This window comes from Hippoglossus hippoglossus, chromosome 17 (assembly GCF_009819705.1).
Source record: "Hippoglossus hippoglossus isolate fHipHip1 chromosome 17, fHipHip1.pri, whole genome shotgun sequence".
Taxonomy (NCBI): domain Eukaryota; kingdom Metazoa; phylum Chordata; class Actinopteri; order Pleuronectiformes; family Pleuronectidae; genus Hippoglossus; species Hippoglossus hippoglossus.
The window spans coordinates 22,978,409-22,994,304 of NC_047167.1; the positions used below are offsets into that span (position 1 = coordinate 22,978,409).

General features: G+C 46.0%; 1 protein-coding gene across 5 annotated transcripts in view; it reads right to left on the minus strand.

The window, feature by feature from the left end:
• The window catches only part of LOC117778518 (disco-interacting protein 2 homolog C), a 109,108-nt gene that overhangs the window by 2,050 nt on the left and 91,162 nt on the right, over positions 1-15,896 (minus strand). For 2 of the 5 annotated variants that reach the window (XM_034614174.1, XM_034614178.1), the window contains exons 17-36: positions 15,840-15,896; positions 15,086-15,225; positions 14,779-14,915; positions 14,474-14,682; positions 14,153-14,267; positions 13,449-13,650; positions 12,656-12,765; positions 8,958-9,038; positions 7,894-8,017; positions 7,546-7,667; positions 6,613-6,724; positions 5,887-5,996; positions 5,594-5,724; positions 4,919-5,087; positions 4,657-4,827; positions 3,169-3,198; positions 1,110-1,171; positions 642-699; positions 444-518; positions 110-284 (exon numbers count right to left, since the gene is read on the minus strand). The exon at positions 15,840-15,896 is cut by the window's right edge and continues 58 nt beyond it. In XM_034614174.1, the coding sequence (XP_034470065.1) occupies positions 110-284; positions 444-518; positions 642-699; positions 1,110-1,171; positions 3,169-3,198; positions 4,657-4,827; positions 4,919-5,087; positions 5,594-5,724; positions 5,887-5,996; positions 6,613-6,724; positions 7,546-7,667; positions 7,894-8,017; positions 8,958-9,038; positions 12,656-12,765; positions 13,449-13,650; positions 14,153-14,267; positions 14,474-14,682; positions 14,779-14,915; positions 15,086-15,225; positions 15,840-15,896 (2,390 nt within the window). The remainder of the gene's footprint in view (positions 1-109; positions 285-443; positions 519-641; positions 700-1,109; positions 1,172-3,168; positions 3,199-4,656; positions 4,828-4,918; positions 5,088-5,593; positions 5,725-5,886; positions 5,997-6,612; positions 6,725-7,545; positions 7,668-7,893; positions 8,018-8,957; positions 9,039-12,655; positions 12,766-13,448; positions 13,651-14,152; positions 14,268-14,473; positions 14,683-14,778; positions 14,916-15,085; positions 15,226-15,839) is intronic. The other 3 variants (XM_034614175.1, XM_034614176.1, XM_034614177.1) reach the window with 3 other exon arrangements.

A 15,896-nucleotide genomic window follows, 5' to 3' on the forward strand; every position in this document is an offset into this window, starting at 1 on the left:
GGTAGGATGAACACAAAGTTTTCTAACTTCACTCTGCACCATAGATCGTTTGACACACGGACAGTATTCGACGAGCCGACTGCCCGGATCAGCTCCGTCACATCCTCACCTCCGCTGGCGTCGGTGAGTTCGGTCCTGCGGAGGAAGCCCAGGTACCCGGTTCGAGCCCAGATGGTTTGTGTGTCCCCGAAGCTGAGTCTGGAGTTGAAATGGTCCGACTGCAGCGCCTCGTCGCCGTACACGGTGAAGTAACCGCTGGCGTTGTGGCCGCTGTGCACCCAGATCTGCAAACACGATAAAACTTCTGTCGCAACAACTGATTTAATTTGAAACGACTCCATGAGTCGCTTACGTCTATGAAATCGTCATCTCTGTGTCACAGTCTGCGATCTTTATGTTTAAAACCAGGATTGTAATTGATCCGTGTTGAAGCTCAGACAAACCTCTCCGAGATGTGACTCCCCCATTGGTCCCTTGGTCTCCGGGTTGGCGATGATGATTCGGACCCCCGGTAGAATCTGCTCAAACAGAAAAGAGCAGAATGACAGTCTGCAATAACACACACACACACAGACACACAGACAGACACACAGACACACAGACACACACACACACACACACACACACATTAAAACACTCACCTTCCCAGACTCCATCAGCGGCAGGCTGTGTGGTGACCCCCGCTCTACTAATCTGACCCTGGGCAGCAGTAGAAAATAAAACACGTGTCAGGATCATAAACATAAACAGATCCAGGATCGTCACGATCATGGTGACTACGATAAATAAAACTGACGTGTGATTAAACACAATTATTTCATATAAACACTCCCACGGAGGGTGATAACATGTTAGCCTTCTGTGCTAACTCTCAGCCAAGACCGACAGGAATTCAGTCAAGAGTCGGACGGTGGAAAGTTTGACCTGTTGGTGGCGCTCAGTGGAAAGCAGAGATTCAACCTCTGGCGACCACGAATGTCTGACTCAACACTTCCAAACACCCGGGTGGTAAATTATGATTAAAAGCTGAAATAATGTTAAACCTAATGATGACATGTAGTGAAATAGTTGTTAATTACAAGACTGGAGCTCTGTGTTGTTTGACTCACCTGTCGTGCCGCAGCGCTCTCATGTCAACGAACACAGTGGTGGGGTCGGGTCCGGACGTGCCCTGAAAATCACCAGAGACCAAAGAGTCAACACAACGATGTTCTCTCATGCTAACACACGACTGCAAAACAACAACATCCACCACCACAACCTCTACAGCTACTTCTGCTCCTACCAGGCGACCGGGGAAGCTGGCTACTGCTCGTGCACGAGTGCTCACAGACACAAGCTTCTCCCTTCACAGCGGGGGGGAGAAGCTTGGGGAGTAAAGATGGAGAAACTGCGACATTCACAAAAGGGCGGAGGGAACGATGTGGGAGTGGTTTATGACGGAAATCAGCCAAACTAAACACGGATTAAAAGGAAGGAAAAAGAAGTGAAAGAATAAAACCAACACCATCCGATTTCCGAACTTTTTAAAGGAGACATATCCTGCTCATATTCAGGTTAATTATTTTACTTATTGTTATCACTTGAAATGTTCACGCTCTAATGTTCAGAAAACATCTTTCCTCAGACTGTCCAGTGCTGCAGCTGCTGTCTCAAACACTTGGTTTTAGCTCCTCCCCCCTCCGGATGAAGCCCAGTCTTCTCTGATTGGCTAGCGGCCTCTCTGTGTTGTCATTGGTCAAAGGCTTCTGGTGCGTGGCATTACGTAAGTGTGTCACATGACATCAGGATTCTGTATTGGCTCGTACACTGGCGTATCTTAATATTCACAAACAAACTACGCAACACGCCAGAGGAAAGATAAGAAAAGCTTCGTATGTCTCCTTTAAGAGGAAATAAAAGAGTGAAACCAAGTCGGGGGAAAAGCAAGATGGAGGAAAGGTTTCAGTGATTAGATCCTTGTGCATAAAAACTCCAGATAAATACGTAAATAAAATCACGATGTGTGGACTACAGGTGTCAGCTAAATGTGAGAAGTGAGAGAGAAAAGATCAAGACGGTGGAAAAAGAGATCAGAACCTCCCCCCCCATCGCCCCCCACCATCCCCCTGTTCCCTCCAGAGAGCCCAGCACCCGACACCCAGCGGCATGCTGGGTGTCGGAGGCCGAGGAGCAGCAGCCGACTGAGGTGGGTTTAAAGACTTTTCAATCCGATCTCGTCTTTGTCACACTTCAAAGTTCTTCACGTAATATTTGGCAGCATTTTGCAAAGACATGTCCACAGAGGACGGATCATTTTCATGACCCCTCTCTCAAACCCTCACCCTTACTGTTTCTTTCACGTATCTGTCCTTGACTTTTATTTTTCTGACGACATTGAACTTTTACTCGACTTTTGAACAGAAATATATGAACTTTCTACTCCTCGCATTTTCAAAACAGGCTCGTTACTTTTGTTTTAATGCATTTGAGATGAATTATCCTTTTTTATTTTTTATTTTGCATCATCGAGATCCACCTTCCCAACATCGGACATTAACGCAGAAAAGACGATTCCTTGTTGTGCATCTATCGTTGCAGATCGTAACACGACGTCAAAGACGTATGAAGACGAGACAGACGAGAGGAGGCGTGGCTCAGATGTCTCAGATGTCTTGGACCAATAGAAACAACATGGAAGGAAGTGACGAGTCAGCGACGACCCTGATAACGACGACGACGCAGAACAAACAAAACACTTTCCACCTCTGGTCTGATTTAAACGAAGAAAACTCCATTCAACAGATCGGTCACGTCTCATCCTCATGATTTAACCTGTTTTTAGTTTTCTATTCGATTTGGAGTCACAGTGATTTAAGTGGAATCTTCTTTGAACCATATCAATGTAACTTCAGAGCCTGTACTTTGATACTTGTACCTGAGTAAAGTATGTTTTACTTGGACTTGAGTCCTTTTGGAGGAGCTGTTCTTCGATGTGGACTTTTAGACTTTTAGGAATAGATTTTTGTAGAAAGGCCGTAAAACACCGCTGGTGATGACGGCACAATCAAGGCCACTGCGTTTTCTCCCAGTTCCCTCAAACTACAACCTAAAGCCAGCTGATGGGTGATGTGCTGACGAGCAGTGGGTGTAGTGGTGGTGACTGGGGTGGGGGGGTCGGTTCCCTACCTGGTCGGCAAGCTTTCCCAGCCTGTGAGGCTACAGCAGCAAAGAGGGGCGGAGGAGGAGGAGGAGGAAAGTAAAGGGGGAAGGAAGGAGGGTGGAGACATAACCATGGATGAGATATGTGGGTGTGGTTATGCATAAAAACAAGGAGGAAGAGGGAGGAAAAAAAACGTCAAGATGGAAAACTCAAAGAAACTACGACGGCGTCTTAGGGCCACGTTGAAGAGGAAAACAATCTGCAATTTCAAGAATAAAGTCGTAATATTACGAGAAAACAAGACGTTATATTTCAACTTTATTCTTGTAAAATTATGACATTTCTTCTCATAAAAATTTTTAGTGTTTTTATAACATTACAACTTTTCCTCATGATATTAAACTTTGTGTTAAATTACAACTTTTCTTCAAGTAAAATCCCGTCTTTTTCTCATGATATTACGACGTTATTCTTATAAAACAATGAGTTTATCGTAATATTACAACATTTCTCTGAATTGTTTTTCTTCAACATTGTCGAAATCCGTCATAAAAAATAAAAATCAAAGCAGGTTTTTAAGCCCAATGTTAATTTGGTCATTTACAGCCAACAGAAAGAAAAAGTTCAGTCTGATATCATGTCTGAGTCGAGCTGCTCAACATTGAACAAACTAATGGAGATAATAACAGAAATATTCAATAAAACCTCGGACAGTAACTTTAATTCAATTATCCGCAGCAGATGAAACTTAAGACTTTTATTTATTTTTAGATGAACCTGCAAATAATCCACTGAAAGCTGAAAATCATAGTTGATGTGTAGAAGCAGTGATCGGCTTGAAATGAAAGGATGAGACACGCAGAGAGAAATCTGAGTGAACGTTTTTCTGGACGAGAGAAAATAGAATAAACTATTGACTGAGGTCGTTTTCTCTCTGGACGATGCTGCTGTCTGAAAACCACACGTCTGCTGCGGCATATTTATAAAACCCTAAGAATGATGTTTTTACACTTGCAGAACCAGAAATTAGCCGATGAACAGGTTCCATTCAGCCGATTAACGCGGAGAATCAAACAAATTGAAGTTCTGTGGCTTCGACACTTGATTAGAACGTCGTTCCCACAAAGAACAATTCAAAAATCCATCAGTTCGTCCAACAGAGTCAAACAGGCCCAGGACATGTTTCACCCATAGACTGTAAATACACATGGACGACATGGCAGATCCCATAAGTGAAGCCAATGCATCTTGATCGCCCCCTGGTGGCTGGCTGCAGTTAAGGTCATAAACTAAAAAGTTTTAAAAAGGATGGATGGGTTCAAACACACAATCACAAACTCAGCTGGTCGTCATTCATAAGCTCATAAAGAATGAGAACAGCTCGTTTCTCAGGGGGGGGTAACGCACGATTCCAACAGCAGCCAGAACGTCAAACCAAGAAACGTCCCCAGTCGTGCAACAGTGAAACGGAGGCAAAGTAAAGTCCAGAGGACGGAGGCGAGAGTCGGACTGACCTGCAGGCAGATGGCCAGGTTGACCCTGCAGCCGAAGGAAGTGCTGACGGCTCGAGGGTGGAGGCCCAGGTCCTTGAAGAGCTTGGAGAAGGACTGCGTCAGGGCTATCCTGGGACGCTCCTCCGCTACGACCACACAGGTCCTCACGCGAGACAAGTCCAAGCCTCGAGACTGAAGGGGACAAGGAAGGACGGACGGTGAGAACCGATGATGTCTTCAGAGGCTCAGTTTGTTGTGCACGATAAAAAGCTCCCCTCCTTACCTTCAGTGAGTCGGTCTGCAGGCCCAGGCCTTTGGTGCACAGCTCCATGACGCTGTAGGAGCAGAAGGTGTCACGGACTTTGTACTGACTGACAGCGGAGAGCCAGAGAGCCGGGTTCACCTCCAGCTCGGAGGGAGGGATCAGGATGGACTGGTGACCTGAGTACACACTGCAGAGAGACACCAGACCTGAGCACGGACGGATTATGTTGTGCTGATGATGGGAAAGATTTAGCGCTGCATTGAATAATCATCACTCAGCTGTTCATTCATAAAAAGCCGGGATTCCATGAAGCACCTGAACAGTTTCCTGAAAACAAGCTAATTGTAGCTAACGGGATAAAACCACAGACTGTTAATAAAGATGGACGACAGATCCGTAAAGTGAAGCCAAAACATCTTGATCTCCCCCTGGTGGCTGGTTGCAGTATAGGTCATAAACCCCTCCTCCTCCATGTTAGCAGATGGGAGATGGACCAAACTCAAAAGTCAAAGCTTCTGTTAAATAAATGTTTGTCGAAGATGTTTTCTGTCATTTTTTGGTCGTTCTTTTCACACTGATGTTCAAGTTTCAGTTATTTGATGATAGATAGAACGTCATAATTGACAGCTTAGACTGACTTGCTTGCGTGTTTGTGTGCGTGTGTGTGTTTGTGTGCGTGTGTGTGTGTCTAACCTGCAAAGGCACCAGAGGACGAAGCCCAGGCCGCAGTAGGGGTCCAGACAGATGGCGACCTCTCTGGACGGGTAAAGCTCGCACTGCAGCTTGATGGAGCGGCAGAAGGCACTGGTGGCTGTGTGAGACATCTGCAGCGCACGCACACGCACATGCACACACACACACAAAAAAAGGTGTTGACTCATGACCTCTCCTTTTTGTTTTTCGAGCAGAAGTGGCATATTACATACGCGTGTTTAACGAAGACACGTTGGATCAGTGTTAGGAGGCGTGCGTGTGCGTGCGTTCACCTTGACTCCGGCGAGCATGCCAGTGGTGGAGACGCTGAAGTCCAGGTAGGCCAGGGTGTCGGGGTTGGACGGTTTATACAGCAGAGGAGGTTTCTTCTTTGGCAAATCGTCTGAAGAGAAAAATCACCATCAACACAACTCAGCCATGACAGTAGCACAGTGTTATTTCCATATCTTCAGTGTAGCAATAAAAACAGTAGAGTCAGATTTAGTTTTAGTTTAGTTGATGCTCTGTTTCTCTTCTGTCCGTCCCGGGAGACGAATCCCTCACATGTGGCTCTCTCAGGTTTCTACAGCTTTTTCACAGTTTCACGTTTTAAAGGTTTTTTTTTAGCTGTAAAGATAAAATGTGATTGATTGATTGATAAACTCTACCTCCACCTAGAAGGTTGTGTTTTCACCCAAATGTGTTTGTATGTTTTATTTTACAGTAATATTTCGTAAAAATTTGCCGATTTCCACCAAACTGGGCGTTGGGATGGAACCTGAGAGGAACCTGAGAGGAACCTGAGAGGAACCCATTCAATGTTGGTGCAGATTCAGGATTTTCTTTTTTCATTTTTCTACTATAAGAACAAGACAATCTGTGGGTTTACTCAGTTTCGGTGGAGGTATGAGTGACAGTCAGGTTGTTTCGTGATCTTCCCACAGATTCAGCACTTTGTTCACTTTGAGTTTGTCTTAGTTTCGCTCTCTGATCACAGAAGCTGCTTTCAGTGCGTGTACCTGTGTCCAGGACAGGCGGCCAGGTCCGGACGTCCACGGCGGCCGAGGCTTCCTTCGACCGCAGCAGCTTGGAGATGAGCTGTGTGGTCATCATACACACCGACCGGCTCACCTGCACCGCACACAACCGACAACCTCAATCTAATCCAACACCACACAACATCATGTCATGTGATCTCCAAACCCACTACATCACTTCCTGTGAGATTCACAGCAGAGAAACAGAAGCCGTGAGCTCAGGGCCTCTGGCGTGTAGAGCGACTGATGAGGGTCAGCGTGGTTCAATTAACAGAAGACTTATTCTAAACCAAGATTAAAAGAATCATCAAGCGCATATTTCCAACCGGAAAATGTTAATTAATGAGATTTTACGTCATCTATTTAAGAAAACAGATGTTGTGGGGTTCAGATTTCTCTCTCACTCAAAACCCTGCGCTCGCTCTCAGCGCCGCAGCTTGAGCTTTGACTTGCTCAAACTGTGCTCAGATATTTTGTTGTTACATTCAAATTCGACTCGAAACTGCGACATTTACACCAAGTTTTTAAACCAAATGTCCTTTGATATCCTATATACAGTTATATATATATATATATAACTGCAACAGTTCTCCCGAGAACTCACGTTAGAAGATATCAGAGGACATTTAGTTTTAAAACTTTGTGTAAATGACGCAGTTTCGAGTCGAATTTGAATGTCTGGGCTTGTGGACACTTGGATGACACCACAGGAGCAGTATGGAGGCATTTACTTCAATTGTATTGGATTCTGCTGTAACGCTGTTTGCCCTTTACCCCTGAAAAGTGTTCTGTGGACTCAAACACAAACTGGTCACCTTCAACGGCCTAAAAGGTCACCAGGGCAACCCAAATATAAGTTTGAAACTATCTCACACATCATTAATACATCAGGTAAAGGCAGGACAGTGATTTTACCTCGACGATCATCTTGACGGTGGGCAGCGTGGTGGAGATGTTCTGCAGGTGAGGCGGTCGCACCGTGATCGGCACGCAGCCGGCGTAAAGGCAGCCGTAAAACGCCACGACGAGGTCGATACCTGGAGGCGGAGGAGGATGGAGAGTTTGCTGTGGTGTATTCGTGCAGGGGGGATTATACAATACTGGATCGTGCAAAGTACAGTTAGTCGCGTTATCTACCACAGGAAGTTAAAGTGGGAGGAAGAGATGGGAGGAGAGGAATCGACTCCCAGGTTCAAACGTTTAATGTGATGAAGAGCGAGAGGACGAAAACAAGGCAGATCTGAAAGGGAGGTGACTGGTTACCTGGAGGGTAGACCAGTGCGACGTGGTCTCCGTCCTGCAGGTGGCCCCGTTCAGCCAGCATGGCGGCGATCTTCTCTGCTCGCTTATGCAGCTGGACGCAAGTCAGAGAGCTGGCTATTGTACCCTGGAGGGACACACACACACACACACACACACACACACACACACACACACACACACACACACACACACACACACACACACACGATTGACACATTCAATCATCAGTGTGTATCAGCATATGTCAAGTCCTATTTTCTGTGGCAGCGTCTCGGCACCAAACAGCTGTAAACAAACCGGCGAGTCATATTGCGATTATGCAAACTATCTGTCACACGGAGCCAGTTCACACACAACCACACAACCATCAATCCCGTCTCCATAAACACACAAACAAACAATTTCATTGTTTTTTTTAACTTGAATTTCGTCATTGCACGCTAATAAAAAACAAAAACAGACACACAAATATTAAAGCAAATGTCTGATCTAGTTTTCTGTTCCTAGGTGAAATATTTGGATCTTTACTGCATCTCAAGTTAAAAACAATCCACAGAGCAACTGTTGACAATCTGACATTGAATTCACTTTTATCACAAGTGCCTGTTTTCATATTCACCTATAAGAAGAAATAAATGCACCTCCACATCTATTAGGATATTGTTTTTAGCTCTGGTTGCACTTTATGTGAGAAATTCCTTTTGAACAGTGATTCTCAAACTGAGGGTTCACAAGATCATTTCTGGGGGTCGCCACAAAAATAAGATTTAACAGATGAAATTGAGACGACTAAACAAGTTATCAAGTAATTATAAAGTATTAAAAGTTATCTTTCAGGTTATTTTGTGTTTTAAAGAATCCGACACTCAATAAACGGGTCATGTTATATTACACCAATGCAACCCTTGTGTTTTGTGTTCACTAATATTCTACAGTCGTCAAATAACAAATGCTTTGGAGGCTTTGAGAGTTTTCAGCACTGAAATAATTAACAATAAAAGCCCACGGTGCAAAAGCGCACAAACATGAGTGTGAAACCACACAATGGTGCAGACAGGTCTTACTCTGGAGTTGAGCAGTGTGTACAGGACGTGGTCCGGCGTGGTCTGGGCTCTCCACTGCAACACCTCAGACAGGAAGAGGAACTGGAAGACACAAGCAGGGACACAGGAACAGTGAGACTGGGTGACGCACACACGCACACGCACACGCACACACACACACACACAATCCTGAGCATATGTAGAAGGCAACAGAGCAGCTAAGAATCACTGTAAAAACATCATCAGAATTTAATGTGACAACAACTTCTCTTTTCTCTTTATTTATCGACAATGATCATTCTCGGACTCACTTTTCCTGGTGGGTGGAGCTAATCGGGGCAGACGCGAAGCTTTGGCCGTTGTCATAGTAACTGGCATCCAACATTCAAATGTTTTTTGTTGTTGTTATTATTTTATACGTACTGCCACAAATTCTGAGTTGAGAGAACGGATCAAGCGAGAGAGAAGAGTTGGTTTCTGGCCTCATGAATCTTTCACTATTTACTGCCGAGCGGTGAATTGCAGGGAGGGAGGGAGGGAGGGAGGGAGGGTGTGTGTGTGTGTGTGTGTGTGTGTGTGTGTGTGTGTGTGTGTGTGTGTGTGTGTGTGTGTGTGTGTGTGTGTGTGTGTGTGTGTGCGTGCGTGCGTGCGTGCGTGCGTGCGTGCGGACTCAACATCCAGAGTCACCGACCGCAGAGCAGATGAACCTCTATTTCTCAAGACTTTTCTCTGCTTTCAACACAAATATGTTTTAATTAAAGGTAAAAGATGAATTATTAAGTGAAAGTACTAATGAACGGAGTAATAGAAATATAGGGTTCTCATGTGGAACCAGCTTCTCAGTGATTCTTTAAGTGGTGGAGCCTGTTGAAAACATCACTCAGCTCTTCACCATGCAAAGTTTCCGGTTTCAGCCTTACAAGCCGCTGGCTGACGAAACAGCTTCATGCACGAATCTCTGGGGTGAAAAGATGTAAAGACGGCTTTTCTCCCACTCGATGAAAAACATCACTCGGCTGCTTGTCGGCTCGACTCTGAGCTTTCATGAAACTTTTCATCGCAGCAAATCCAAGTCTGCTTCCTTTACACTTTTCCTCATACATTAACATGAAGAGCTTGGGGGGGGGGGCTGTTCTCCTAAACGCCTCATGGCTCCATGACCGCACATGTATGAGCCCAACGACGTCAGCTGAATCACCGAGTACGGTGCATATTGATGATCATTCAAATACACAAAGGGACTTTGGCAAGAAATAACCTGAAACACTCTGTAATAATGCTAAGAATCTGTGTGTATGTGACTCACATATCTCAGGAACTATTCCTTCTCTCAGCTTCATACTCGTCGTGTGTGTTGTTAGAGGCCCGAGGAAGTGCAGTGTCGAATTTGGTGCGATTCGGACGAGAGATACGTTCGATATTAATACAATTTGAACAAACTGCCGACCAGAGCTCTGTAGCAGCTCCACTTCAGGTTCTAACTAAGCCTCTGAGATTTGTGCAGATTTAACACATCTGGAGCCAGAAATCATTTCACATCATCCACAACCAATCATCCAGATGTTACTGGTAGATTTCAGCCATTTGGTGGTTTGTGTGTTTTGTGTAACAGATGCTGTGAAGCCTGAGATAAAACAAACTGGAACCTGCCTGCTGGTAAAAGCCACGTTATCTCTGTGAGAGAGGGCCGGCAAGTGAACCACCACAAAGAGCCTCTGTTTGCACTTAGAGAGAGAGTGAGAGTGAGAGAGTGTGTGTGTGTGTGTGTGTGTGTGTGTGTGTGTGTGTGTGTGTGTGTGTGTGTGTGTGTGTGTGTTCTTGTTGAATTCCAGGGTGTAGATAGAAATCTGATCTCGTCACTTGAATTTTATCCGTCAGTGAGCGCTGGTGTTGAATTCTGCCACTCCGTTGTCGGTCGTGTACGATCATCTCTCCAAGCGCCCAAAGGAAAGTATTTTAAGAAGTTTAATTTCTCCCCTTCAGGTAATTTAGCAACAGAAATCCCAGGATCACGTTTTATTAAAAAGAGTGGGAATGATTCATTCTCATTTAAGGCCGTTTTCACACCTGAACGTCTGAACCAAGCTTCACGTGTTGGTTCCGTCGTTTCCGTCTGATGAGTGTTTGACCGTGTAAACGTGCAAAGGCTCATTTATGCTCAAGGTTGGATCCAAATACAGAAAAGGACGGAGCCTTCTGTTCGTACTCTGCGTTCATTTCCTCCAACATTGTGCACGTCTTCTGAAAGCTTACGGATACTGATGAAAGTGACGAAATGGAGCAGTACCACCTGAAATTGTAGGGGGCAGTGCAGCCACTAGTTCAAGCGAGATGACCGTTTGGACACAAGGAAGAAATTTCAACAATAGTGAAGATTGCGACTTTGCCAGAAACTACGAGCGTCTTTTACTTTGGTCGATTTTGTCTCTTTCGGAAGAGGAACGTTATCACAACCTACTCACCGTCTCGACTCTGCTCTGCCCTCTAGTGGATGTATTGCTATTATCAACGTTTACATGGTTTAAAACGGACGAGTTTCTTTTCGTACGTCAAGGGGTAAATTCGGGGTAAATCCCATTTTACACCGAAAAAACACACACAACAAAACCAACTCATTCACACAGAGGGCTCGGTTTTCAGAGGGATGGACTTGGAGGGAGGTGGGCGGGGTTTGCCTCAGAAACATGCAGTCACGCCAACGGTGATGGATGGATGAGCCGACGGATGAAGGAATGATCTGGTGTTGATGGTTCAGAGAGTGAGCTTCTGTTCTTCCCCTGAACCGGATCCACCTTCAGCAGACGCAGGAGCAGGCGGCTGCAGCGGTTTCTGAACGAGGTTCGACCTTCTGACCCGACGACAAACAACAACAGAGACCTTGAGAGAGTACGCAGCATTCAGAGCTTTTCTTTTTGAAGTAAAACTGTTCGTGAACTTCCTCCCGTTCACTTGTCAGATCCAGACAAGAGAGAAAACCTGAACCTTTTTCTCAAACTGCGGCAGAGGCCATGTCTGCTGTTGCCCTGGCAACTGTGAAGCCAGAAGCGTTGAGTATTTATTGTTGTAAAATTTTGACATTCTTTTTTTTCTTCCCTCATTCACATGCAGTGGAACAGCCGCACTGGCAGCGTGTGGTGAGCGCGGCTGCTGCCGTCTCACGGTGCGTCGTTATCGTCTGGGGCCCGTCTCTTCTCATTAGAGTGGACAGAGCGAGGGAGGCCGCCGCCGCCGCTGCCGCCGCCGCCAGACGCCGCCGCCAGACGCTGTAACTGATGAATCATCGTTTTCAGCACGAGACGAACATCAGTTCTGTGTGCAGCGCTCACCGCCTGTTGCTCTCGCTCAAATCAGACTTCGCCGTTTTCTTTCAAATGTCACTCTCCTCAAACTGTCCATCGCTGCAGCTCCTCTCTTCAGCCTCCGTCTCAAACACTTGGTTTTAGCTCCTGTCTCTTTAAGAGCCCCGTCCTGATAAACCCAGTCTGTTCTGATTTAAACTTTGCAGAACTTTTACATTCACAAAAAACCTACAGAACTCTAGAGAAGAGAAACACTGAGGAAAATATCACACGTCTCCTTCAAAGCAACATGTAGCTGCCGTGTGATGACACCGACATGATGACAAATGAGTGTGGCAAGAGTGTGAGTGTTGATGAAGATGATATGATGATGAAGATGATGGTGGTGGTGAAAACCAGCACACCCCCGCTCACACACACCTTCCTTGCCTGGTCATTGTCTTCGATCTGACCCAGATCTCTGCCGCTGGCCTGAGCGATCCTCTTCCCCGACACCAGGTTCCCGACCATCACAGACGCAGGACCGATCTCTGAGGAAGAGGAGGAAGAGGAGGAAGAGGAGGGTGACGGGTGAGACAGGAAGAGAAATAAGTGATGTGAGATTGAGACTGAGCTGCTTGAGATGAGTTTTTCTGTCAGGGATGAAAAGGTAACACCAGTTTCACTTCAGATCGTCCACTGCTCGTTTTGTGTTTTTAATGTCACGTGCACAGACTCACACGTGCACAGACTCTGTTCACAATGGTTGTTTCATTTAAAACCTGCATAACGAATCTTTCACTGTCAAACTAAAACCTCTTTCGCAAAATCCTTCCTTCTGTTAATGTTCCACATTTGCTAAATCACTATTTTTAAATAATATTTAAAGATAAAACTTCACTTTGTGTATCTGTAGTTTTTTTTTCGTTTTCAGCATGTTTTAACCTGACTGCTATAATACTGATAACCGTGATAATTTATAATCGTATAACATAATCGTGATACAACATTTTCAACCCGTTTAAGATCCGTAAATTATTTTATACGAAGTCAGTGAACGTCAAAAGATGTTGCTCGTTTCCACCAAGATTCGTGGAAATCAGTTCAGCAGTTTTTACGTAATCCTGCTGACAAACAAACGACTGAACGGATCAAAAACGTGAAAGCTAACGTCCTCGGCGGTCGTCCCACGTACCGTCGCACCATCACACACTCTCACACATCCACACTCTACCTGGCTGCTTCTGCCGCGGTTTGGGCAGGTTGATGACGCAGGTGTGCGGGCACATGAGCACGTTGCACGGGTGCAGCGCCCCCTCCAGGAAGAGCTGCTTGGTCTCCGACAGGTGGATGCCACCCAGGGGAGTCTTGGGCAGAGTGTTGGAGGGCACCAGAGCCAGGCAGTACACCCCCACCTGGTGGATGCCGTCTATCGCCTGGGAAGTCACAGTTAGAAGCAGTTAAGGTTTTGAGCGTGGAAGGTTACACCTGAACATATAAAATCCTAAATGTCAAATCATTCACATCTTCCCCCAGAGCCGTCACGTGATGTGACATCATATCGGCCTCTGTTGAAAACACTGAAACAGCTTCGTTAAAACAGAAAAAATAATTCAGGGGCCGTTTCTGTGAATGTGACAGAAACCGGAGAGATTTGGTTTCATCGCGGTCGTAAATATGCGGACGGCTTTTATAGTTTCACCACAGTCTCCACCCGGCTTAGAGAGATCTGGAGTTTAGACTGAGGTTTAATCTGCAAAGCGTGGCTGTACAGCACAGTGTGTGTGTGTGTGTGTGTGTGTGTGTGTGTGTGTGTGTGTGTGTGTGTGTGTGTGTGTGTGTGTGTGTAAATATTTCACAATGAAAACCTTGTTAGAACAGATTCAAAGGATTCAGTCAATACGATGTGAGCAAGTCTCCGTGTTTTTAATAGTTTACCTGCAGAACTCGGCTCATCCACTGGAAGCTGTCCTCCTCGGTGGAGTCCGGCCGCTGCTCAGCCACGACCACGATCCGCTCGTCATGGAGCACCGTGATGGAGAACACTGCTATCCTGCAAAACACACACACACACACACACAGTTAGAACCACCTCGGGGCTCCTGGCAATCGTCGTCACAAAATCTAAATTATAAACCTGAATAAAAGCAGAAAGAAATAAGACTACAGTAAAGAGAAGCATCTGTCGAGACGCTGTGAGAAGTGACGACCGGAGGTGAAAGAGCATCTGAAGGACTGGCGCCGGCAGGAAACACTTACCGTCCCCTGTAGACGAACTTCATGGGCTCCACGGCGAGCGCAGTGGCAACGATGTCGTCAGCGTTGTGCCGACGCCCCGCGACCACCATCAGACCGTCCATCTTCCCTGCAGCAAAGATCAGGCCTCCAGGTCCAATGAAGCCCAGCAGGCCGGTCCGGGTGAAGGGAAACTCACTGACGGGGGCCCCGTTGTTGGACATGGGGAAAACCTGGGAGGAAGCACAGTCCGGTTTCAAGTCTGAGGCTTTTAAGCAAAGACAGGAAGGTGAGACAAGTAAAAAAAAAAAAAGCTTTCACGCTCTCACCTCAAAGGTGTTCTTGGTCATGCCAGCCAGGCCGTAATAGGAGGTTCCCGTGGCGACAGTACAAACGCACAACTCTCCGATCTCATCGGTTTTGCAGAGCTGAGGAACACCTTCGAGCCTCACGACGCACATCATGGCTACGGAGAGAGAGATTCTTTACTCAAACACCTGAGTAACATGAGAGGAGCTGTCAGACTCAATCAGAGGAAGCAATGAAGAAAGAAGTTAAGAAAAGACAGAAAGGTCTGGAGGAGGTGAGTCAACAGACTGTGGTTTGTGAGTGGGAGCAGCAGCAGGTGGATCTCACCTCCGGGCATGACGGAGCCGACGTCCTGCAGCGTGAGAACCGACAGCTTCTCCTCCGAGTCCACCCGGATCACACCGTGACTCAGACCCTGCATGGACAACACGCCACGACCAGGGGGGGTGCTGCCCTCCTCCAACGGCCTGCAGGGGGCGGCGAGGAGACATCGTCAGATAGGGGGTTAATTACAATTGTTTAATAAACTTTACTATTGTGGTACTTATGAGTTTGTCTTTTTCAAAACAAAATTAGCCTTTTAGACGATTGAAATGAACGTTTCCTGTGAAGTGACAATATGTGAAAACATGTGACAACATTTCAGGGAGAATGTTGTTAAACTTCGGCTGAAATGTGTGAGTCAGCGAGTTAATTACTGCACAACACCGACACACACACACACACACACCGACACACACACACACACCGACACACACACACACACACAAAGCTTTTATAGTGTTGTAATTAACATCCTGAAGCAAAACTTACAGCCAACATGTGAACGACAGCTGCTTCAGTGAGTTTACATGTTGAGCTACAGACGATGAAAGAGGATTAAAGGTTGTAAGACTTTCAAAAGCCACAAATCTGTAAAGTCGGGACTTTAAATAAGTTAAATTCAGACTGGGACGGAGTGGAAGTAGGAAACAGCGCTGTCTTCATGTGTCTGAAATTAGCGTCGGATGAACCTTGTTTGGTTTGTGATTTTAAACATGTGCACTGGAACTAAAAAGACCCAGATGAGGAGAGTCTGTACCTCCTTATAGCCACAGTGAGCGCCTCGGGGGAGCTGGCGCAGGGACAGATGACCTCC